A 25,277-nucleotide genomic window follows, 5' to 3' on the forward strand; every position below is an offset into this window, starting at 1 on the left:
ATTGAGTTATCAATCCAAATTAGATTTAAAATTTCTGCTTAGTGGATTGGTATGGAGCCGTGGGCATAAACAAACCAAGAGTATAAGAAACATGAATTAATTAACATTTGTTTTATCATCAATTTGGATCACAGTAACATTATTGAGTGGAGAAAATATTAAAATAAAAGGCTTTTGGATTAGGCAAAAGGGTTACGTGCAACCAATAATAAAGATGAAACGCTACAAAAGGACATCAGATTTGGTAACTCAAACCAAAAAGAACGACAAGAAATACAGGATTCGATTCAATTTTTCTTTTATTTGGACCAAAGCATAAACTAAACAGAGTTCATGATTTTTTATTTATTTTATTGTATGAAACAGAAACATAGCGAGGGTTAGTTTGAACTTTGAACTTAAAACAGTTTTCTGGCTTGCGTGGGAGTGATAGTGATTCGTTGATCAGAACTCAGTTGACTTTGTAAAGCAAAGACAGAAGAAGGTTTGAGAAATTGTATTGATACAAAAAGTTTATATAAAAGTTACTACTATAATACTTACTACTATTTAAGCAAGAGATATTAGAATGGAATATATAATATTGTAAAAGATGTTATATGAATTTATTTTAGGAATAGTGATTACCAACACCAAATACCTAAACTCAGTTCATAAAGTTTTAAAAAGGGATATTGTTATGTTATTGAACTGCTCACTTTCTCATTGGGGTCTCAGCCACGACACAAAAAGCAAACCCGCTACAACTATTCCTCTATCAACTAACAACTACTGCATCCTCTTCCCCTAACCCCCATATCTTTATGACTTCATAGTTTTTTCTTTTTTCTTTTCTTCTGAAAGTCAATCTCTTACCTCTGTTGCATTCCATACTCATCTCTTTATGATATTTATTATTGGACCTTTTCCCTTTCCTTATATGTTGACCTTCTCGTTTCTCAATATCAGCTTATCTCTTCTTCATTCAACTATCCCTCTTAATTTTCTCAGAATGGCAACTGAAGGTATTTGACTAAAGTGTTGTGTTCTCATTTTAGAGTCTCTTATCTCTCATTTTTCACCCTTTTCGATGCTTTCTAGCAATATTCATATTCATGCAGCACATACCAACTCATCTCCAACGCATGCCTTGCCATGCAACCATCCATCCCTTCCATACTTCCATCTTCACATTTACACACATCAAGAGAACCATAAAAGCCTTACTTTTACACTGCCTTCATCTACATCACTAGGAAGAACAACTTTTGTTGCAACTTGAAACCAAACAATCCTCACTCTCTGGCCAAGTTTGTGAGTGATTGAAAGTTGCAAAATAGAGCAACCCAAATGCCACAAATGATGAAGTTTTCAACTTTTGCAATTGTGTTCCTTTTGTGTTTTTCTTCTATGCTACTAGTCCTTGGTCAGGTCAACTCAGACAGTGAGAGTACTTTGAGAGTGTTGTTGGAAGTGAAGAAGTCTTTTGTGGAAGACCCACAAAATGTTCTGGGTGATTGGTCAGAGGATAACACAGACTATTGCAGTTGGAGAGGGGTATCATGTGAATTGAACTCAAACTCAAACACTTTAGATAGTGACTCGGTGCAAGTAGTGGTGGCTCTCAACCTTTCTGACTCGTCACTCACCGGGTCAATATCACCTTCACTCGGTCGTTTGCAAAACCTGCTCCACCTTGATCTCTCCTCCAACAGCCTCATGGGTCCAATTCCACCTAATCTCTCCAACCTCACTTCATTGGAATCTTTGCTTCTCTTCTCCAACCAACTCACGGGTCACATTCCAACTGAGTTCGGCTCGCTTACGAGTCTCCGAGTCATGCGACTCGGTGACAATGCACTAACAGGAACTATCCCTGCGTCTCTCGGGAACCTAGTCAACCTAGTCAACCTTGGCTTGGCTTCATGTGGAATCACCGGGTCGATCCCGAGTCAACTCGGTCAACTCAGTCTCTTGGAGAATCTGATTCTGCAGGACAACGAGTTGATGGGTCCGATTCCGACCGAGTTGGGGAACTGCTCAAGCCTCACCGTCTTCACTGCAGCCAGCAACAAACTCAACGGCTCAATCCCGAGTGAACTGGGTCGACTCGGGAATCTGCAGATTCTTAACTTAGCCAACAACAGCTTATCATGGAAGATTCCGAGTCAACTCAGTAAAATGAGTCAACTCGTTTACATGAACTTCATGGGGAACCAGCTCGAGGGTGCTATTCCACCGTCTCTGGCTCAACTGGGTAATCTTCAAAATCTGGACTTGTCAATGAACAAGCTCAGTGGAGGAATCCCAGAGGAGTTAGGCAACATGGGCGACTTAGCTTACTTGGTTCTGTCTGGTAACAACCTTAATTGTGTCATACCAAGGACCATATGTTCCAATGCAACAAGTTTGGAGCACTTGATGTTGTCAGAAAGTGGACTTCATGGTGAGATTCCAGCTGAGTTGAGTCAGTGCCAGCAATTGAAGCAACTTGATTTGTCAAACAATGCACTCAATGGGTCCATACCTCTTGAGCTTTATGGGCTGCTCGGGTTAACTGACCTTTTGCTGAACAATAACACTTTGGTTGGTTCCATCTCTCCCTTCATAGGTAACCTCAGTGGCTTGCAGACACTTGCTTTGTTTCACAACAATTTGGAGGGTTCTCTGCCAAGAGAGATTGGAATGCTTGGTAAGTTGGAAATTTTGTATCTTTATGATAATCAATTGTCAGGGGCTATTCCTATGGAGATTGGTAACTGTTCTAGCTTGCAAATGGTTGATTTCTTTGGGAACCATTTCAGTGGGGAAATTCCCATCACTATTGGAAGGCTGAAAGAGTTGAACTTCCTTCACCTCAGACAGAATGAGCTTGTGGGTGAGATTCCATCCACCTTGGGTCATTGTCATAAGCTGAACATTCTGGATTTGGCTGACAATCAGCTCTCAGGTGCAATTCCTGAAACGTTTGAATTCCTCGAGGCGTTGCAACAGCTCATGCTCTACAACAATTCTCTTGAAGGTAACCTCCCTCACCAACTGATAAATGTAGCAAACTTGACCAGAGTGAATCTCTCAAAGAACAGATTGAATGGTAGTATTGCTGCATTGTGTAGCTCTCAATCATTTCTTTCTTTCGATGTTACCGACAATGAATTTGACGGTGAAATTCCTTCCCAAATGGGGAACTCACCCTCCCTTCAGAGGCTGAGATTGGGCAACAATAAATTCTCTGGTGAAATTCCAAGGACATTGGGAAAAATCCTTGAGCTGTCGTTGTTAGACCTCTCTGGAAATTCACTCACTGGACCAATACCAGCTGAGCTTTCTTTGTGCAACAAACTGGCTTATATTGATTTAAACAGTAATCTTCTTTTTGGACAAATACCATCATGGCTTGAAAATTTGCCTCAGTTGGGAGAGCTGAAGCTTTCCTCCAATAATTTTTCTGGGCCTCTTCCATTAGGCCTATTCAAATGTTCCAAATTGCTAGTTCTCTCTCTAAATGACAACTCTCTGAATGGAAGTCTCCCATCTAATATTGGTGATCTTGCATACCTTAATGTCCTCAGACTTGACCACAACAAGTTTTCTGGACCAATCCCTCCGGAGATAGGTAAGTTGAGCAAGCTTTATGAGCTCCGGCTCTCTAGAAATAGCTTCCATGGTGAGATGCCGGCTGAGATTGGAAAACTTCAAAATCTCCAAATCATTTTAGACCTCAGTTACAATAATCTCTCAGGTCAAATCCCACCTTCTGTTGGGACAATGTCAAAGTTAGAAGCACTTGATCTTTCCCACAATCAACTCACTGGAGAAGTCCCTCCACATGTTGGGGAAATGAGCAGCTTGGGAAAGCTTGATCTCTCTTACAACAACCTTCGAGGAAAATTAGATAAGCAGTTCTCGCGCTGGTCAGACGAGGCATTTGAAGGAAACCTACATCTTTGCGGAAGCCCTCTTGAGCGCTGCCGCCGTGATGATGCTTCTGGGAGTGCAGGCCTAAATGAGTCATCAGTAGCGATAATATCTTCCCTTTCAACTTTAGCTGTAATTGCTCTTTTGATAGTTGCAGTGAGAATCTTCTCCAAAAACAAGCAAGAATTTTGCAGGAAAGGCAGTGAGGTGAATTATGTTTACTCTTCCTCTTCATCACAAGCACAGAGAAGACCATTGTTCCAACTAAATGCTGCTGGAAAGAGGGATTTCAGATGGGAACACATCATGGATGCCACGAACAATCTTAGTGATGACTTCATGATTGGTTCAGGAGGTTCAGGCAAAATCTACAAAGCTGAATTGGCCACTGGAGAGACGGTGGCTGTCAAGAAGATTTCATCGAAAGATGAATTTCTGTTGAACAAAAGCTTCTTAAGAGAAGTCAAGACCCTAGGGAGGATTAGGCATAGACATCTGGTGAAGCTAATAGGATATTGTACCAATAGAAACAAAGAAGCAGGTTGGAATCTGCTGATATATGAGTACATGGAGAATGGGAGTGTATGGGATTGGCTTCATGGGAAACCAGCCAAGGCAAGCAAAGTAAAGAGGAGAATTGATTGGGAGACAAGGTTCAAAATTGCTGTGGGATTAGCTCAAGGAGTGGAATACCTCCATCACGATTGTGTCCCGAGGATCATTCATAGGGACATCAAATCCAGCAATGTATTGCTAGATTCCAAAATGGAAGCACACTTGGGAGATTTTGGACTGGCAAAAGCACTAACTGAGAATTATGACTCCAATACTGAGTCCAATTCTTGGTTTGCTGGCTCTTATGGCTACATAGCACCAGGTAGTGATCAAACTGTTGTTTTGAATTGGCTTTTATCTTACATTAATCTTTGTCTATCTTTAACCACTGAAAAAACTTGTTTAATATTGGCTTTATTTTCAGAGTATGCATACTCCCTACAGGCAACAGAAAAAAGTGATGTTTACAGCATGGGAATATTGCTTATGGAACTTGTTAGTGGTAAAATGCCAACAAGTGAATTTTTTGGAGCTGAGATGGACATGGTGAGATGGGTAGAGATGCACATGGATATGCATGGCTCTGGACGTGAGGAGTTGATAGATTCTGAGCTGAAACCTCTTTTACCTGGCGAAGAGTTTGCTGCATTCCAAGTGCTTGAGATAGCCTTACAGTGCACGAAAACTACACCACTAGAGAGGCCATCTTCAAGGAAAGCATGTGATCTTCTCCTCCATGTATTCAACAACAGGATGGTGAAGTTTGAGAAGATGAATTTGGATCATTACAAATGAATTTGTTTTCAGAGGATTGAAATAAATCCTTAGCATTATGGAAAATCTATGTCTACAATACCTTCTTTTTCACATTATTTAGACCTTTGTGTAAAGAGACATTGGCATAGTTACTGCAAACTGACAGCCAAATTGGTAACACGTATTATTAATTTTCAAACATTTATGAGGAAAGCTCCTTGTTTAATTCCTCAGTGGGGATGCTGATCAGCTCTTTAAGTTATCATTAAAGGCCATCATTTTGCTTGAGCAATTTAGGCGCTTTATCGTCATGTTTCATTCGGAAACTACTTCACGTACAAAAGTTATGAAGGGAAAGGTAAATAGAATTGGATGTTTTCACTTGTTCTTTTTCCAAATATTGATATTTTCCATTTCACCACGGTCTAATATTGTTCTATTAAGACTCCTTTAACAAATTGAACGTTTATCCTAAAAAAATAATAAATAAAAAAATAAAACAACTATGTTGAACGTATAAAACTCTTAAACTATTTAAGTCAATTTGCCAAAGTGTCTTCATGAAAATAAATGCTCAAAAGCGATAGGAAACTTGGAAACTAAATCAAGTTAATGCAGATAAAATGAAACGTCTAAAAAATTGCAAGAACAAAATGAAGGATACTTCAAGCTAAGATGAGACGGATGGTTGTGACAAGGGGTTCATCCAATCACTTTGGCAAGAAAAAATCTTGTTATCTACTCCACAATCACAAAAGAGTAGCATTTTTCAGAAACAAATTACATGGGATCACTAAAACCCCACAATCACAAGGCATCCTTTAAAAATCGTTGATAGGCTGTAATTAATATTTTTTACAAATGCCTGGTCCCAAGTGATGTTTTATTCTCCGAAATAAACTCAAGGTATGCACACATTAGATAAGACGTAATGGAGTCACAGATATCGTGATAATCTTATTACCAATGAAGCCACCAGGCCAGAACATTATCATCTACAACAATTTCACTGCTTGCAAAAACTTGTGCAAAAAATAGGCTGATTAGCACGAAAAAGTTTTAACAGCCTTACAAACATAACATCATCAAATCAGAAAACAAAGGCAACAAGTTCAACATATTTCATGATTATTTTCACCAACTGCCACAATCCATGAAGACATGCATTAATCATCATCTCCATCTGCAATGCAATATCAAAAATAAATAAGATGCAATGAGGTAATAAAATGAAAATGTAAGAACACCAAAGGAAATGACAACCCAAAAACACGATATACAAAGCATTCAGTTAAGGAACAACTGGCAATCCAAAAAAGTTTAAAGCACAAATACTTCAGTTGTTGCCAAGGAATAAGAGTCGGGAAGTACCATAAAAAATTCAAAAAGTCAAACAATTGAATAATGGTAAAACTAGAATTCTTGAATTGAAAAGCTAGAGAATTAGTGAACAATCAAATAAGAGCAAAAGAAAAATAAAATAGACCACAAAACCCACCATAATAGCCCATAAAAGAATTCAATGACAAATAACAGCACATAAAATAACTCAATAACACATAAAGAAAACGTGTCAAATGAGTCACATTACTTAATGGGGCCTCTTACCCAAATTTCACTATGCATTACAATAAACTGTTAGCCATCCCATTGCATTAAAATTGCAGTACCTTATTAGCTATCACAAGTTCAAAACTATGAAGTGTAGTGTTCCAATAAATTATCTATCAAGAGACAAACTAAATCATTATTACCATTGCCACAAAATCCATGCCACTGACTTCAAAAAGAATCATATTCTTCTGCATAGCAAGCCACTATTTCATACGGAACTACATCATGGCAGTTGAAAATCACATTATTGCATTTTTTTCCAGTACTCATTGCTAGCATTATCCTCTTCTAATCTAATATTTTCAAACTCAATAGTAACTTAGGACCAAATGAAATGCTAGTATCTTACTCTAGTCAAGAGTCAAGACACTCAGAACCAAAGAAAACAGATACTGCACAAAACTACTTATTGAATTCCAACATTGTCAAAAGAGAAACCTTATTCAAATCCAAAGATGTGATCATATGCAAAACCTCTCTCTTTTTCTCACCCGCATATCTGACAATCCACATCAACCATTCCTGCAGAGGCACCCTCTGTGCTTTCTCTCCAAAATCACCATCACAAAGACCAATTCAAAAACATTTTCAGCTTCCTCACAAGTTTCAAACACTGCGTACAGTGTTACAATAAATTACCCATCGAGAAACAAACAAAATCTTCATTACCATTTATCACAGCATCCAAGCCACTATCTTAAAAAAGAATCATACTCTTCTGCACAGATAGCTATTAGGCACTATTTCACATGGAACAACATCATGGCAGTTCAAGACACTATACGTGTACATCACTCACATTATCCTCTTGAATCCAACATTTTCAAACACTGTAGTAACTTAGGACCAAATGAAACAGCAACACCTTACTCAAAAGAGATACTTCACAAAAATTAATTATCCAATTCAACATCCACACTGCCAAATTACCCTCCTAATTACTAAAAAACATAAAGTAGAAGAAATTGATATATCCTACAACCTAAAAAAAGAAATTCATGTTTTGGGGCAATTGAATGAGTGAAAAGAAAGGGCGGAACCTATATAACGTCTTTCATTGGCGGCCTTGGCCTTTTCGAGCATCTTGTCGAGGTCTTGCTCCACTTGGGCCTCCCATTTCAGAAGCTGGTTCACAAACACCGCGCCCAACCCCATTCCGACCACGTGCTCCCACGGATCTACACGCACAAAAATTCATGAGTCAGAAACGGAATTGAATTAGCGATCGCAAAAAGAGAAATAGATAGATGGATACGGCGCATGTAGGGGAGTTTGCGGAGAGCATTGGAGTACATCTGGGTTCCCAAACCCAATAACGCGCCGATCGCCGTCGCACTCAACATTTTTCTTCCCCTTTTCCTCTGCTCTCTCTCACTAGATTCCACAAACTCTTCCTCTCGGAAACCAAACCTATTTCTTTCTCAAATCCTTCATTTTTATGCAGGGTATTAGAGGAATTACACCCTTACATTTCACAAAGCTGTAATTTCGATTAGGTGTGTTTAGTCTACCTATTAAAATATAAACTAAGTCTACAGTGACAAAGTGAAAATATTAAGATATTTTTGTTTTTTGTTTTTTGTTTTTTACTTTTTGTATCTTATTTCCAAAATTAACCCTCTCTCTTATATGCCATCTGTCTTCTCCCTCCGCCACCACCAATAAAGCCTTGTTCTTACTCCCATTGTGTCCCCATTGTCATGATCACCGCCACCACCGTGACCATCATGTCCTCTGTGTTCGTGACTGTCGTGGCCTCCAAAGGATCCGCCATCACTGGAGGAGCGGAGAGGGTAAAAGTGATTTGTGGGGCGATGGAGGGGAGTGAGGCGGAAACGGAGAGAAGGGGTAGAGAGGGAAAAGGAGGGAATGGATTTGGAAGAGAGTGGAGTGAAGAAGGAAAAAGCGATCAACATTGTTGTGTTTTGTGAATTCACTTACTTCGCTGGTTCGGAGAAACAAATGAAACACACTTTATGATCTTCTTCTTCTCTTCAGTGGTTCAAGTGCATGAAGAGGAAGAGATAGAAGTTCCCGTTTTTTTTTTTTTTTTAAAAGAAAAATTGATTTGGATCTGTTTCTTGAATCTGGGTTGTATTTGTTTTATTTGTTGAATATTATGGCTTAGGGTGGTACCGTATTTTCTTCGGATTTGAGAAACGGGGTTGGGCAAATTTTTTTGTGAGAAACTGCAAAGTGGTGACTTGTTGCTGCCTATTCCATCCAAGGATCAACCGGTTGATTTTCTTAGCAAGGCATTATCTCCACAGTCCTTTCTGCCATTTATAACCAAGATGGGCATGTTGGACATCTACCATGCTCCAGCTTTAAATTCCTCTAACTCTTCCAATCCCATGGTCCCCAATCTTTTTCCTTTCTCTATATATACTCTTTGTATTTTGATAAACAAATAGAATGAATTCTGAGTTTCTCATTCTCTGAAATTCCTTTCTCTGTTGAGCTACTAGTTTCTTAAGAACTCACGCTAAATAACTTTCAAATGGGGTTCGTAGACTATTCGAAATAAGTGAGTCTAGGATTTAGACCGGGTGTGTCGAGTGGATAGTTCTGAACGGGTTCGTCGAAGGAAGTAGAAGCTTTGAGGTGTTGTAGTCGTATATATAGCCCTTTTGCCCTTTTTTTTTAAAATAAAATAACCCGCATAGGCAGTGCTATAGTGGTTTTATGTTATTGTGCAATTGTCCAAAAACCAAAACTAATTTGTATCAGACATCATGAACATACTTAATCGACACATCACCTGGTCACTCCCGAAAACAAAGAGGGAATTACTCCATCCTTAAAATAACTTACATAGTATATCTATTAATTAAGTTCATATTTTTATATTGATTGACGTTGATTTTTTTACATACAAAATAATCTCAATCTACGAATATTTGTAGGTACAGTGGTATATATATATATTGATGAATAATAATGGTGATTTTGGTAAGAGACTTCTGGGAAAACCGAGACAAAAACAAATATAAAAAGATAGTGACATCTCTTGTGGAAAAGATGAAAAGGCAACAATAAAGGTGGACACAGACTACTATGGTAAGAATTAAGTCAATCAAGAGTCATGAGGCGGGAAAAGTAGAGTGTCGAGGAAGGAAACGAAACCACAACAGTTTTTTTATAACACACTACTCCTACTATTCAACTCTGCTTTTTTTTTTTTTTCTTTTCCTTTTTAAATATTTTACTTTTTTTTAAATAACCTATATACCAATAATATAAAATATGTTTATATTATAATCATAAATTATCATATATAATGAGTTTAATGATAAATAATATATGATCATTATATTCTTTTTATTGTATACAATCATGAAATACCTCATTAAAATTCGATTAAAGTTAAATATTTTTTCTTGTAAAGGTACTTATTTTAAAAGTAAAAAACAAATGTAACAGGACATAATGATTTTTTCCTTTTTATTTACTGTTTTTTTAATCTTAACCTGTAACTGTAATATAAGTGTTTGTCTTTTCTTCAACTCTGTAAAGTAAGAGTCTTTTGGATTACCATCAAGCTTTGAAGCATTCAGTGAGAAACTTGAAGCCCCATTTTCTCCTTTTTTGTTTTTTTCTTGAAGCCCCATTTTCTCCTTTTTTATTTTTTTCTTTTATGGTTTTTCTATAAAGGCCTACTTTGTGTGCACGACGACAAATACAGTACGAGGCTTTTTTCTTTCCTGGTAAGCAATCTATTTCCTCTAGTGTATATTAAAGGGTCTATCTTAAAATCGGGTTTTGATCAAACTTTTTTGTAGTAAAGGAAGCATCTTGGCTAGGAAGGAAGCAACATGAGTCGAAGTTCTGGTGATCATGGCTTTGTAGACATCATATTTTCGTGGTCTCTTGAAGACATTTTCAATGAAGATCTGTACAAGGACAAGGTTTGTATAGTACTCTTTTGTATAGTACTGATTAACAAGTTGTAATAAAAAAAAAAAACCATTACTTAGCTTCCCTAAGTATATTTGTGTACAATGCCTTGGACTAAATGGATGAGTTAAGAGTGAGTTTAGATTAGAGCGGTTATCCAAGTTCCATTGAGTTGACCGTTGACCGTCTCCTAGTTCCAACAACTTAGCATGCAAGTATGGTTTTGGTCTTATGTTGTTTGGCATCATTTACTTTTAGGATTAAGTGTTTTTACCCTTGATATTTACGTAACGTTTTTGCATACCACTTACATTCACAAACATGTTGCTTGTTGCTTGTGCCTCGTGTCTCTGATGCAAGCTCCATTGGAGCTTGTAGGCCTAGGATCTTCTTCATCAATGGATTCCTTTGCTTCTTGGAAGATAAATGGCAGCGGAATGGAGAAGGAAGAGAGAGAGGAGACGCCACTTCAAGGAGAAGATGAGTCTAGAAGAAGCTCACCACCATAGGAGGCCATGGATAAGAGCTTGGAGGAAGAAGGAGATGAATGAAGGGAGAGGGAGAGAAGAGCACGAAATTTTGTGCTCAAAAGGAGCTCTGAAATCTGAAGTTAATATTCAAATGATCAAAGTTCAAAAAAATGCACACACATGACCTCTATTTATAGCCTAAGTGTCACACAAAATTGGAGGGAAATTCAAATTTCACTTGAATTTGAAATTGAATTTGTGGAGCCAAACTTTGGAGCCAAAATTTCACTAATTATGATTAGTGAATTTTAGTTATGGTTCAGCCCACTAATCCAAGATCAATTCCAAGATTCTCCACTAAGTGTGCTTAGGTGTCATGAGGCATGAAAAGCATGAAGGACATGCACAAAGTGTGACTATATGATGTGGCAATGGGGTGTAGTAAGCAAATGCTCACCTCCCCCTCTAAAATTTATTTGGATTGGGCTTCTACCAATTCAATTAAATTTATTTCCAACCACACACATCAAATATCCACTTAGTGCATGTGAAATTACAAAACTACCCCTAATACAAAAACTAGTCTAGGTGCCCTAAAATACAAGGGCTGAAAAATCCTATATTTCTAGGGTACCCTACCTACATTATGGAGCCCTAAATACAAGGCCCAAAAATAATGAAACCTTAATCTAATATTTACAAAGATAAGCGGGCTCGTACTTAGCCCATGGGCCCGAAATCTACCCTAAGGCTCATAAGAACCCTAGGGCCTTCTCTTGCATCTCTGGCCCAATCTACTTGGAGTTTTTCTATCCAATGCCCTTGCGGAGTAGGATTGCATCAGTCTCCATTTTAAAATGTTTTCCTTACTGTGTACATTTTACAGGTCGAACCTATTGATCTATCGTTCAAGTCTGTTCGGCATTATTTTGGGTCCTATGTGTACCCCTTATTGGAAGAAACTCGAGCACAGTTGTGCTCAAGTATGGAAATCTTATCCAGTGCACCTTATGCTGAAGTAATTTCTCTTGAGGAGACCTACTCAAATGGTAAAACACTCTACAATGTTAAAACTGACAGTTGGAAAAACAGGTTCTCTGGTCATGGAAAAGAGCTGTACAAAACATTGTTTGGAGATCTTTTTATTTTGGCTGATTTTAAACCTGAAACTGTGGAAGATTTACAAAGGGTGGGAAGGACATGGACTCTTGTATTATCAGCTGGGGTTGCAGAAGAGGAGAATGAGAATGACAACACTGATATTATGTCTACTTTTAAAGTTGCTGCATCTAAAAACATTGATGTCAATGAAGAAGGGCAAAAGTCTTTGTTTATAGTATTTTTGACTAATATAATCCCTGATAGAAGAATATGGAGTGCACTGCACATGCCAGGAAATTCAATGCTAATCAAGAAAATTTTATGTGCTGGTGGTGTGGTAAGAAATTTAATTTTATGTTATGGTTTTAAGTCAATGTTTCAAAGATTATACTGTAATAAAATGATAAGCTGTGGTCATCAAACATTGTTACTGTGTTAAACTATGCGCAAAACATAACACTGCAATAAGGTTATTTAATATTAAGTGTTGATTGTCTATTACAGTTATAGTTATTTGTATCACCTTTTCAGAAAGTATATAGTGGAATATATGTACTATTTTAAGATTCACTCCAACAAGCTGAAATGTTTATAAATTTGTAAATTACATTTTCTTGTTGATTGTTATGGAGAGCATGTGGCACTTTCAAGTAGTACATTTTTTTAAAATTTTTGCTTATAGCTACAACTCATGGATATATGATGGGGAATATAGGTTGAGGAAAGTTGTGAGTACTTCTCTCTACAGCCAGATTATGTAAAAGATGACAGAACGTATCAAAGGTTATCATCAGAGTTGAATGGGTCTCAGTATGAGGCAATTTGGGCATGCCTTTCTTCCATTCAGTGTTGTCATAAGTCTACTGTGGATCTCATTTGGGGTCCACCAGGAACAGGAAAAACCAAAACTCTGGGCACACTGCTTTATGCTCTTCTGAAGATGAACCATAGGACTCTTGTTTGTGCCCCAACAAATGTTGCCGTTAAAGAAGTGGCCTCACGTGTCTTGAGCATGGTGAGAGAATCATTTGATAGAAATTCCGAGGCTTTGTTCTGTGCATTAGGAGACATGGTATTATTTGGGAATCATGAGCGGCTCAAAGTTGGTGCAGATATTGAAGACATATATTTGGACTATCGTGTCAAGCAGCTCATGATGTGCTTCGCACCACTTACTGGCTGGAGATGTTGTTTTTCTTCGATGATTGATCTTCTTGAAAATTGTGTTTCCCATTATCATATATTCATTGAAAATGAGTTGAGAAAGGATCAAGAACAGGTTAGCGATAATAATATTAACAAGACAAAAGACAATAGCACTTCACATTGTAGTGAGACAGAGAAGGTGCACAAAACTTTTCTTGAGTTTGTGAGAGAAAGATTTCTTTCTGTAGCAGTGCAACTCAGAGACTGTATTTCTGTCTTGTGTACTCATGTTGCTAGAAGTTACATTTTGGACCATAACTTTGAAGATTTGGTTTGCCTTATTCACAAAGTTAGTTCCTTTGAAGCTTTGCTGTTTCAAAGTAATATTGTTTCTGAAGTACTGGAAAAGCTTTTTTCTCCTCCAGAACATCTACATAATTCTTGTGAGTCATCTGTGGGTGTTGAATACTTATTGTACAAGAGCAGAACTGATTGCTTGTCTTCTTTAAGAACCCTTAAAGGTTCACTTGATGAACTCAGCCTGCCAAATTCTATGAACAAAGAATCAATTAGAGAGTTCTGTTTACAAACATCCTCATTAATATTTTCCACTGCTTCTAGTTCTTTTAAGCTGCATTCTGTTGTCATGGAGCCATTAAAAGTATTGGTGATTGATGAAGCTGCACAGTTGAAGGAATGTGAATCAATCATACCTCTACTACTTCCAAACGTAGAGCATGCTGTTCTTGTGGGAGATGAATGCCAGCTACCAGCAATGGTTGCAAGTAATGTATGTACATGCTATTTTATTTTCAATTTTCAATATTCCTGCTTCTTACATCTCCACCTTCTGAAGCTTAGAAAGTTCTTCATTGCCAATTAATGTTTATGCTCCTCTTTGTTTTGTCTAAGGTTTCTCATAAAGTTGGTTTTGGAAGAAGCTTATTTGCAAGGCTAAGCTCGTTGGGTCATCCAAATCATTTTCTCAACATACAGTACAGGATGCATCCAGCAATAAGTTCATTTCCAAATTCACACTTCTATTTTAACCAAATTCTTGATGCTCCAAATGTTGTGAGAAAGAACTACAGAAAACAATATCTTCCAGGGCCAATGTTTGGGCCCTATTCCTTTATAAATGTAGTTGGTGGCATTGAAGAGTTTGATGATGCTGGACGAAGCCGGAAAAATATGGTTGAAGTAGCAATTGTGATGAAAATAATTAAAAATTGTTTTAAAGGTTTGTGCGTGTATGCGAAATCTCAGTAGTGATCTATCATTTTAGTGTATTTTCATTTTCCTTGAGAAGGACTATACTTGTCAAAAGTGAAAATTTTTCATTATTTCAAACTACTTGGTTGTAATTGGATTAATGTCTGTGAGTAGGTGATATTTTAAGTAATTAGCAGTATCAAGGATCTAGTATTTGTAATGTGATTATGTTGGAATTTGATTTTTTGCCAGAAAGGTGAATCATAAAAATCTGAAACATTCTAGTTATTTTCATTTTTTTTGTAAAAATTGTTAACGTAATATATGCACATATTTTCTAATAGTAATATATTGCATTATTTTTCCCCATGCAGCATGGTGTGACTCCAAGGAGAACCTCAGTATAGGTGTAGTGTCTCCATATGCTGCCCAAGTTGTTGCAATTCAGGATTTACTTGGACAGCGGTATGATACACACGATGGATTTGATGTGAAGGTGAAAACAATTGATGGTTTCCAGGGTGGAGAGCGGGACATTATTATATTATCAACTGTACGAACCAATCACAGTACTTCACTTCAATTCATCTCCAATCACCAGAGGACTAATGTTGCTCTTACAAGAGCTAGGTATAGCTTACTATGTACTATTCTTTTTTGCATTTGGTTTTTGTCCCAATACAAATTTTTGTATTAGTCTTGACATATGGAGTAATGCTGAAATATGATATTGAACAGGTACTGTTTGTGGGTTTTGGGAAATGAAAGGACCCTAACAAATGAGGAAAATGTTTGGAAATCTTTGGTGCTTGATGCTAAAAAGCGTCAATGTTTCTTTAATGCTGATGAAGACAAGGAATTGGCAAAAAGCATCTGGGATACCAAGAAAGAGTTGGATCAGTTAGATGATTTGCTTAATCCAGATAGCTTCCTTTTCAAAAAATCCAGGTGGAAGGTATTTGTAATCTCATTCTTGAAATTTTACATTTTCTTCCTGTTGTCGATTTTCCAATCATGTTTTTGACCTTTAGTTCACCTTCTCTTCTTGTTTTTGTTGCAGGTTCTTTTCAGTGATAATTTCCTTAAATCATTTAAGAAACTGCGATCAAAGCAGACTAAAAAGTTAGTTCTTGACCTCTTGCTAAAACTCTCCACTGGTTGGAGACCTAAAAGGATGAAAGTGGACTTACTTTGTGGAAATTCATCACAGATATTAAAGCAGTTCAAAGTTGAAAGTCTCTTTGTTGTCTGTTCAACAGATATAGTAAAAGAATCAACGTATACTCAAGTTTTAAAGATATGGGATATAATGCCTCTGGAGGATGTCCCAAAATTAGTGAAGCGTCTTGATAATATATTTGGGAGCTACACCGACGAATTTATAAGTTGCTGCAGTGAGAAATGCTTAGAGGGGTAAGTACTGTAAGTTAAATTCAGTTAGAGCTAAGCTTTTATAGCTGCTAATATCAAGTGTTTTGCTTCTTTTCTAGGAATATGGTGGTCCCAATAAGTTGGGAAAGATCAACAGAGATCACTAAATTTAAGACTCTTGATAATAATGGAAATGAAGCTGAATTAAGTGGTTGTGATCAAAGAATTTATGTGGAGAACTCAAAGGTTGAGGAGAGTTTGTTATTGATGAAATTCTACTCCTTATCATCAGTTGTAATTAGTCACTTGCTTTCTGATCGTATCAGTGATGAATTTGATCTTCCGTTTGAAGTATCAGATGAAGAATATGACATAATCCTCTTTCCTAAAAGTACATTTGTATTGGGTCGCTCTGGTACTGGAAAAACCACTGTTTTGACTGTGAAGTTATTTCAAAAGGAGTACAAGCATCACATGGCTGTTGAAGAAACGTATGGAATTAACAGTGCTGCAGTTCCTTGTTTGAATCATGATAAAGAGTATAAAAAGAGTTCTACTACGAATGATAGGCCTGTCTTGCACCAGCTATTTGTTACAGTCAGTCCTAAACTATGTCAGGCAGTAAAACATCATGTTGTGCGATTGAAAAGGTGTGGAATTTCTACTAATCTACTAAAGACTATATGTTTTTCTTTCTCCTGGCTAGCAATTCGACATTAGCTGGCTATCTTTTAGATTAATCCTTTTTTTCTTTCTTAAATCTTTCCATTACCTATTTGTTTATTGGTTTTCACTTTTCACTTTTGAAATACCAAGATACATTGAAGCTGAATTTATATATTGATATACTAAATAATGCTAATTTAAAAATAATTTATTGGGAGATTTTTGTATTATTATATTTCTCCATCTCTTTTATATGATTGTGTGTAAAGATAGAAGAGAGAAAAGGAGAGAAGAGGGATTTATATTATTGTAGGAGAAAATACAAAGCCACTGAGATCTCTTACAAGAGCAGTATCTATACTGCTTAGATTTAGTTGTAACTGAAAATTAACTAGAGCTAACTGTCAACTGACTACAGTTTTAAAACTAACCAGAGTTAGTTACTCATATACACTTACATTGTGGAATATGTTTTCATTTGGAAAAAGAACTGGAGCAAAATTGAGTTTTATAAATATGAATGATTTAACTCTATTATTTAGATCAAGAAATGTTTAATGACAAAAAGAACCTTCACTCATTTTTTAAGAATTGGTGAAGTTACCAATATAAATTGCTCTGAACCTTAAAAAACTTCGTACCCCATTGCCCAGAGGCTCTTCGCTATGCGAAGGTATGGGGGAGGGATGTTGTACGCAACCTTACCCTTGCATAAGCAAAGAGGCTGTTTCCGGATTCGAACCCATGACCAACAAGTCACCAAGGCACAACTTTACCGCTGCACCAGGGCTCGCCCTCTGAACCTTGATAAGATAAAATTTATGACTTCACTCCTATGTTGAGCATGTGAATGTAGTGAATTTGCATGATATATAAGAAGGCATATGGAAAGTTTCTTCTGAGATTATGATTTTTTTTTGTTTCCTGTATAGGATAGTATGTAATGGTATTATTTAGTCCTTAATTTTAGCCATAATTACAGTATACCTTCACTTAAATTTTCATTTTTTTTTTGTAGTTTTTATGCATTGTTTTGTTTGGTATGTAACATTATTAGAACTTGTTATGCATACAGATTCGTATGTGGTGGCAATATTGCTGCTGAAAGCAATTCTATTGAGGAAGATATTGTTGATGTTGATACATCAATACAGTTTAAGAATACACCAGACTCTTTTATGAATCTTCCTATCGACTCATATCCCCTTGTGATAACATTTCAGAAGTTTCTAATGATGCTTGATGGGACTGTGGGGATTTCCTATTTTGAGAGATTCAGTGACTTATCTTCTGATGGTAAGAACCTCAGTGCAAGGTCTGTTGCTTTGGAAACATTCATCAGAAAGAAAGAGGTGACTTATGGCAGGTTTGATTCATTGTATTGGCCCCATTTTAATTATCAGTACACTAAGAAGCTTGATTCCTCTAGAGTGTTCACTGAAATCATATCCCATATAAAAGGGGGTATGCAAGCGGTGGAATCTAGTGATGGTAAGCTAAGCCGTGAGGAATATCTTTCATTATCTGAAAATCGAGCATCAAGTCTTATCAGGCAGAAAAGAGAGATCATATATGATATTTATCAAAGTTATGAGAAAATGAAGAATGATAAAGGGGATTTTGATTTGGCGGACATTGTGATTGATCTTCACCGTCGTCTCAGAATAAACAAATATGAGGGTGATGAGATGCACTTTGTGTACATTGATGAGGTGCAAGATTTAACCATGAATCAAATTGCTTTGTTCAAATATGTGTGCCAAAATGTAGAAGAAGGTTTTGTGTTTTGTGGGGACACTGCTCAAACAATAGCAAGGGGAATTGATTTTAGGTTCCAAGATATAAAATCTCTCTTTTACAAGAGATTTGTGCTAGAATCAAAGGGCAACACACACAATCAAGGAAAAGTGAAAGGGAAAATTTCAGAAACTTTTTTATTGAGTCAGAACTTTCGCACTCATGCTGGAGTGCTGAAACTATCCCAGAGCACCATTGAACTTCTTTTTCGTTTTTTCCCTCATTCTATTGATGTTTTGAAGCCTGAGACCAGTTTGATATATGGGGAAGGTCCAGTGGTTCTTGAATGTGGAAGTAGGAAAAATGCAATTGTAACTATTTTTGGCAACAGTGGACATGTGGCTGGAAAAATTGTTGGCTTTGGTGCTGAGCAAGTAATTTTGGTACGAGATGATTCTGCTCGTAAGGAAGTTTTAGACTATGTGGAGAAGCAGGCTCTTGTTTTAACCATTTTAGAGTGCAAAGGCCTTGAGTTTCAGGTTGTGAAAGAATCTTATCTAATTCATTTCTACTTTGTATATTATGTATATTTTTTAATGGTCTGATGTGTCCTTTTCCAGGATGTATTGCTGTACAACTTTTTTGGCTCTTCACCTTTGAAAAATCGATGGAGAGTGATATATGAGTATATGAAGGAACAAGAAATGTTGGAACCTACAGAACTTAAGTCGTATCCAAATTTCAGTGATTCCAAACACAATCTCTTGTGCTCTGAACTTAAGCAGTTATATGTGGCTATAACTCGTACAAGACAAAGATTGTGGATATGTGAGAATACAGAAGTGTACTCTAGACCTATGTTTGATTATTGGAGAAAGAAAGGTCTTGTGCAATTTAAAGAACTGGATGATTCACTTGCTCAAGCAATGAAAGTTGCAAGTAGTCCTGAAGAATGGAGGTCTCGTGGCAAAAAGGTTGTTTTTATAATCAGCCATTATATTTGTTGTGCTTCTATAGTAATGAATTAAAATAACATGTCATACTTTATTTTCATTTGATTGAATCATTGTTTATTGGTGTCTTATGAGGTTTATTATAGTTTGCTTTGAAATCTACCCAAATGTTATCAGATCACTTTGGTTGTTCGTTTGCAGCTATACTATCAAAATAACTATGAGATGGCAACGATGTGTTTTGAAAGAGCAGGAGACTCTTACTGGGAGAGAAAGTCTAAGGCTTCTGGTCTTAGGGCAAATGCAAACCGTTTGCGTGATTTGAATCCTGAGGATTCAAATGCAATGCTTAGGGAAGCTGCTGAAATTTTTGAAGGCATAGGAATGGCTGAATCTGCTGCCCAGTGTTTTTCTGATTTAGGGGATTATGAAAGAGCTGGTATGAACTTGAGCTTTGGCATCTATGGTTATACTTCTATGTCATTTGCTTATAAAGTACTTTACTAGTTTTAGAGTATTTGTTAGGAATTAAGAAATCATTTTATTTTGAAACACTAACAGTGAATCTTTCTTACATGTTCATGTTTTGCATTCTTTGGCTGGATTTACTCAGGTTGCAGATCAGAACCTGCTTAAAAACATTAATTAAAAAAGACCAATCGTTTGATAAACAAATATAAAAGTTGGAACTGATACGATCTCTGAGATGTGGTCCTATGATTAATGTTATATACATATACATATTAAGTATATACAAGTCTTCAATTTTATATGCAGGGGGATTGAGAAGCTTTGTTTAGTTCTTTTTTTTTCCTTTCTATTTTGTTTTATTGTTTATGAGGATTTTGTATCATATTTTCTTCATCTTAATAATTTTATTTTATGAGGATTCCGTTTCACTTTTCTGTCTCATGTTTGATAACCATTATTGTATTACATACTATAATAACCCAGTTTACTTTGAGTCTTAAGTAGTCTTTCACTGTCCAAACTTATCATTGATACAGATTTTTTAATTTTTGTTGTACAGAGCTTACCTATTTATGTTCATTGATGGTTAGTTTTTTTCCCCTCATTTTCACATAAATGAAATTCAATAAATACTTGTTGCTTGTTCTTACCCTTCCCCCCCCCCCCCCCACCTATTTTCACATAAATAAAATTGAATAAATACTTGACACCATGTGTACTTTTTGGGATTTAGTCTATTATATCAAAAAAGTATCATCTAAAGCTTATATCAATACGTTATTACAGACAACTTGAAATGTTTAAGCTGTTAATTGGAAGTTCTAGCAAGCGAATATAATTACTAATGTTTGTCGGACCAAGAGGAGAAAATAAGTGTTGGGAGAATTGTGCCCTCAAATGGATCCCCATAGCTCAACTTGAATTACTCAGGGCCAAAAATAATGGACTTGTGTTCCAAGGAAGGAATTCACAAACTTAAGCTTTATCCTACAGATTTTATGCCATTGGCTATTATTTACTTATTTTCTAGAGACCGGAGAGAGAGAGATCAGAGAAAACATAGAGAAAGGAAGATAGGGAAATTGAATAGAGTAGCATCTACTATACATTTTTTTTTTATGAATTCTCATATTTTGGCTTCATTTGAAATTGTAAACATTTAATCTACAAGATTAATCTTGTTTCTGCTAACATAACAGGGAAGCTCTATTTGGAGAAATGTGAAGAGCCTGATTTGAAAAGAGCAGGGGATTGCTTTTATTTAGCTGGATGTTATGAAACTGCAGCTCGAGTGTATGCTGGAGGCAGTTTCTTCTCAGATTGTTTGAATGTTTGTGCAAAAGGAGGGTTGTTTGATATTGGCTTATATTACATTCAACACTGGGAAAAAAATGAAAATGCTGATCATTGTATGGTAGACAGTCATGAACTATTCACAATAGAACAAAAATTTCTGGAAAATTGTGCTCGGAATTATTTGGATCGTAAAGATACCAGATCCATGATGAAATTTGTTAAAGCTTTTCACTCAATGGATTTGAAGCGTGAGTTCTTAAGATCATTAAGTTTACTTGATGAGCTTCTTGTGTTAGAAGAGGAGTCAGGGAACTTTATGGAAGCTGCAAACATTGCTAAGATGATGGGTGATGTTCTACATGAGGTTGATCTACTGGGAAAAGCTAGTAAATTCATGGAAGCTTGTGAACTTATGCTTTTGTATGTACTTGGGAATTCTCTTTGGTCTGCAGGAAGCAAAGGGTGGCCCATAAAGCCATTTGCACAAAAAGTTGAGCTCTTGAATAGAGCATTATCTTTTGCAAAGGAAGAGTTGAGCAGCTTTTATGTGATTGCATCTACCGAAGCTGAAATATTATCAAATGAGCATAGTAACACTTTTGAGATACTGAATCATTTGAAATCATCTCGCACATATGGGAGTATTAGAGGTGAAATAATATGTTTGTGGAAGCTTTTGGATGCTCATTTTCAGCTGAACTCCTCCAAGTTTGTCTGGCTAGACAATTTGTTAGATGATTCTGTGGAAGGAATGTTATTGGAGAATCAATTTTCTGTGGAGTCATTGTTTCATTGTTGGACGTGTTGGAAAGATAACATTGTCTGTGTAGTGGAATCTCTTCCAAGTCTCAAATCACAAGATATTCATCATCACAGCAGTTATGGAAAGTTTGCATTGAATTATTTGGGTGTTCGGAAGCAAACGTCTAATCTAAATGACATTTACATTTTGCTCATCCCTGAAGCTAACTGGGTGATGAAACTGGGTGATAGATTTCTAAAGAAGAATGGAAGGCTAGTTTCTGTTGATGTTCAAGATTTAGTTTCTGCTGCTGAGAGCTATTGGTCTTCACAATTGGTTTCAGTTGGCATGAAAGTCCTGCACATCCTTGATGCACTCTACAAATTTTCTGCTAGTAAAGCTCTTTCTGAATTTTGTCAATTCAGGTCCTTATTTCTGATCTATGATGTTTTCAAATTTCTCCTCAAATCTAAATGTTTTAACCTCAACCATGGTAACTTAAAAACATTGGAGAAATTTAGCAGAACTCCAATTGACCGTTCATTGTGCTATTTAGTTCCTCTTGACTGGAGTAAATCACTGATAAAAGATATGGTTTATCTTAGAACAACAGAAACTTGTCAGGATTTGGTTAAAGATGTGATCTATGAAAACATTAATCGGAAAGATATGCTGACTTATGGTCAAATTGGAAATGTGGTAGTCATGATTCTTGGTACAGCTAATCTAAAAAGTGAACTGTTTGTGAAAATTTTGGCAAGATTTAAAGAGAATCCACTCTGGCAAGAGTTCATTCAGAGCTTGCATTTAAATTCAGCTCAGAAAAATTCACATGTTGATGAAGCAGTAGAGAATTTTTATAAAGCTTTGCAGTACACTTACAGTGTGAATTGGACAAGGGAAATTGACTATATATCTCCCAGTTGTTTTATGTACCTCCTTGACCGCCTTCTGCTCTTAACATCACACGGGAAGTGGAAGGGGTTCATTTTTGCTACAAAATCATCGTTTGTTGAATGGCTTATTCACCAGGATGAAAATTCCTTTCCAAATTTGAGTGTAATGGCTGATGTACAATCAGGTGGAGAGCATATCCATAGGTTCATTTTTTCTGTCCTCCGTGAGCTTCTTAATGATCAAAATGGTACCATAAGTTGGATTAGAAAATCAAATCTCAATGTGAAAAATTATTTTCCGTTGTTTCTTCTGAGATTGATTGTTTCGTTATGTTTGCTTCATTTGAGCTCTGGAAAGTATTTAGAGTTACTTCACAATTTGTTGAAGAAGAACCATGTGTTGTCTCAACTGCCACTGGAATTTCGTAATGTTCTTCAGAAAGGAAGGAATCATCTGGTTTTGAAAGTCTTTGCTGAGGCATTTAAACTGATTGGCAATCCCTTGGTAGTTGCCAGGTTTCATAACACTTCTTCAGAAATTTTGTGTCCAGATGCTGTGTTTGTGGATTTAACAATATGCCAAAGAAAGTTCATATTAGAAGTATTGTTTCCAAATAGAGTTGACAGTGTGGATGAGGAAACTGCAGCAGTATTAGAAGCTTCTGACTCAACGTCTAAGGAGTTTTCTTCAACAAACTGTTCCAGTTTTCCAAATAAAAGCTCTCCTATTGTTACTGCTCAGACATCAGATAGGGAGATTATTGGCATGTCTACCAATGCTGACTCTTTCTGGGCTACGATGAATAATTTATGGTTTGCAATTGATCATAAGGTGCTACCCAATTCCACAATCACAAAGGTAAGCTATTTTTTTGCTGCGTTCAAATATTAAGTTAAAATGGGTTTCCATCAAAGTTCAGTGTCTAATATATTCAGTGTTTTTCTTCCACATTTTTTATGCTCTAGGAACTTTTGAATATTTGGATTGATGGTTTGAGTCATGGAATGCATGGAAGCTTGTCAGAAAACCCTGTTAACCTTGATGACAAAAATGAAGTGGAGGAGGTGGTGAACTTGCTTGATGAAATGAAGCAACTTTTTTCTGCATTGGCTATGAGGTTAGTCATAAGTAACTTTCTCTTTTCAAGTACAATTTCTTTGGTTCTATGTCCAATCACCAATTTCAGATTTAGTATAGTAACATTGCAATTTTGTGATGGTTCTTTGGTCATTAACCTTTTCTTCTTCCCCTTTTTGCAGTGGTGATGGAGCGATTGAGAATCACGCTCAAATTGGGGAACTATGTCAGAGAATTCTTTCAAGACGACCAAAAGTAGGGCACGTCATGAATAAGCTGTATTTGCTGTCCATGGAGAATAGCAATGTTGGGAATGAGTCATCACAAGCCAAAACTGCAGCAGCCAATGATGAGCATGGGCAAAATGCTTTAGAGGAATCAAAAGATAACTTGTCCAAGAATTCCGAAGGTGCCACCAACTCAGGACATGGAAACATCAAGGAAAATACCAAGGGGAAGAAAAACAAAAAAAAGAAAGGCAAGGGTGGGAGAAGGGGTAAGAAGTGAAAATGTACTTATGACTGGTTGTTTGTATATTCAGATATATAGGAATATGTGTTCAAACTTTAAACTGTCTGGTTGGTCTATCTTTGCTATATTTTCTTTGCTGTGGACCTGATTTTGGACTTTTAATCTTGATCATCTATGAAAAGTTCTTTATAAATTTAAGCCCTCGCTCTTAAATGACTGCCTTTGGAATTAACCTCTTCATTTTGTTTTATGACTTCTCATTGAGTATTTAAGATTTTTAATTATTAAAATAAAATGTGTCACAATTAAACAATTACTAAGTCATAAAACACAGTTGTTAGTTATGACTCTTGTGACAGTTGTTAGTTCTTCTATATTCATGATTTAGTTATGGGGAAATTATACTCTTTCCTTGAGATTTTCTAAAATGACACTCACATCCTCTCTAATTTTTAGTCAGTCACTCATCTTCCATGTGCTTTTAATAAAGTTACATAGACACTTCTTATTTTATTTGGAAAATACTTCTCTCCAATACTAGAAAGCATCAATAGAAGAGAAAGATATATGCTACAAATTGTATGTGTCTTTCTCTCTCCTACTGGTGTTTTCCATAAGTAGAGAATTATCTGAAATAAAATGAGACACATCCCTTCTTTGATGCTATGAATGGGAAGTGAGTGTTTTTTAAAAAAAGCAGAGGGGGGAGGGGGTGGTAAGTATCATTTAACGAGTAAGGGAGTTAAGTGTAATATTCCCTTTAGTTATTAAACACGTAACACCATAGGAATGTTCAACCTGGTCTGTTGTTTAATTAAAATCTTTTTAGAAGTCTTGAATCTATTTTATGGCATTGAAAAATTGTGACACATTTTGTTGGATGGCGAAGTGGTAGAGATATTTGATTCCTACATATTTTTTTTTATAAAAAAAAAAAGACAATTGCAA

General features: G+C 36.4%; 3 protein-coding genes across 5 annotated transcripts; 2 read left to right on the forward strand and 1 right to left on the reverse strand.

Annotated features, from left to right (window-relative positions):
- The first annotated feature begins 581 nt into the window (after positions 1–581).
- On the forward strand, positions 582–5,474 carry LOC114412707 (LRR receptor-like serine/threonine-protein kinase GSO1). Its single transcript, XM_028376712.1, has 2 exons — positions 582–4,774; positions 4,877–5,474. The coding sequence occupies exons 1-2, from the start codon at positions 1,330–1,332 to the stop codon at positions 5,245–5,247; spliced, it is 3,816 nt and encodes a 1,271-aa protein (XP_028232513.1). The 5' UTR covers positions 582–1,329; the 3' UTR covers positions 5,248–5,474.
- A 656-nt stretch (positions 5,475–6,130) lies between these two features.
- Positions 6,131–8,267, reverse strand: LOC114412708. 2 transcript variants are annotated; one of them, XM_028376713.1, is made up of 4 exons: positions 8,078–8,267; positions 7,863–8,000; positions 7,314–7,435; positions 6,131–6,391 (listed from the first exon to the last, which is right to left on the reverse strand). In XM_028376713.1, exons 1-3 carry the CDS (start codon positions 8,163–8,165, stop codon positions 7,335–7,337), a joined length of 327 nt encoding a protein of 108 aa, XP_028232514.1. In that variant the 5' UTR covers positions 8,166–8,267; the 3' UTR covers positions 6,131–6,391; positions 7,314–7,334. The 2 variants fall into 2 exon arrangements, with proteins under 2 accessions (XP_028232514.1, XP_028232515.1); XM_028376714.1 differs by lacking the exon at positions 7,314–7,435 and having other exon boundaries at positions 8,078–8,252.
- A 2,141-nt stretch (positions 8,268–10,408) lies between these two features.
- LOC114412710 lies at positions 10,409–24,527 on the forward strand. 2 transcript variants are annotated; one of them, XM_028376715.1, is made up of 15 exons: positions 10,409–10,529; positions 10,605–10,730; positions 12,076–12,627; positions 13,006–14,226; positions 14,349–14,676; positions 15,023–15,278; positions 15,387–15,603; positions 15,709–16,061; positions 16,139–16,669; positions 17,761–18,961; positions 19,043–19,396; positions 19,577–19,814; positions 21,046–23,639; positions 23,747–23,898; positions 24,041–24,527. In XM_028376715.1, exons 2-15 carry the CDS (start codon positions 10,638–10,640, stop codon positions 24,363–24,365), a joined length of 8,415 nt encoding a protein of 2,804 aa, XP_028232516.1. In that variant the 5' UTR covers positions 10,409–10,529; positions 10,605–10,637; the 3' UTR covers positions 24,366–24,527. The 2 variants fall into 2 exon arrangements, with proteins under 2 accessions (XP_028232516.1, XP_028232517.1); XM_028376716.1 differs by having other exon boundaries at positions 10,610–10,730.
- Positions 24,528–25,277: the final 750 nt, after the last annotated feature.

The sequence above is a fragment of the Glycine soja genome, chromosome 5, assembly GCF_004193775.1.
Source record: "Glycine soja cultivar W05 chromosome 5, ASM419377v2, whole genome shotgun sequence".
NCBI lineage: Eukaryota > Viridiplantae > Streptophyta > Magnoliopsida > Fabales > Fabaceae > Glycine > Glycine soja.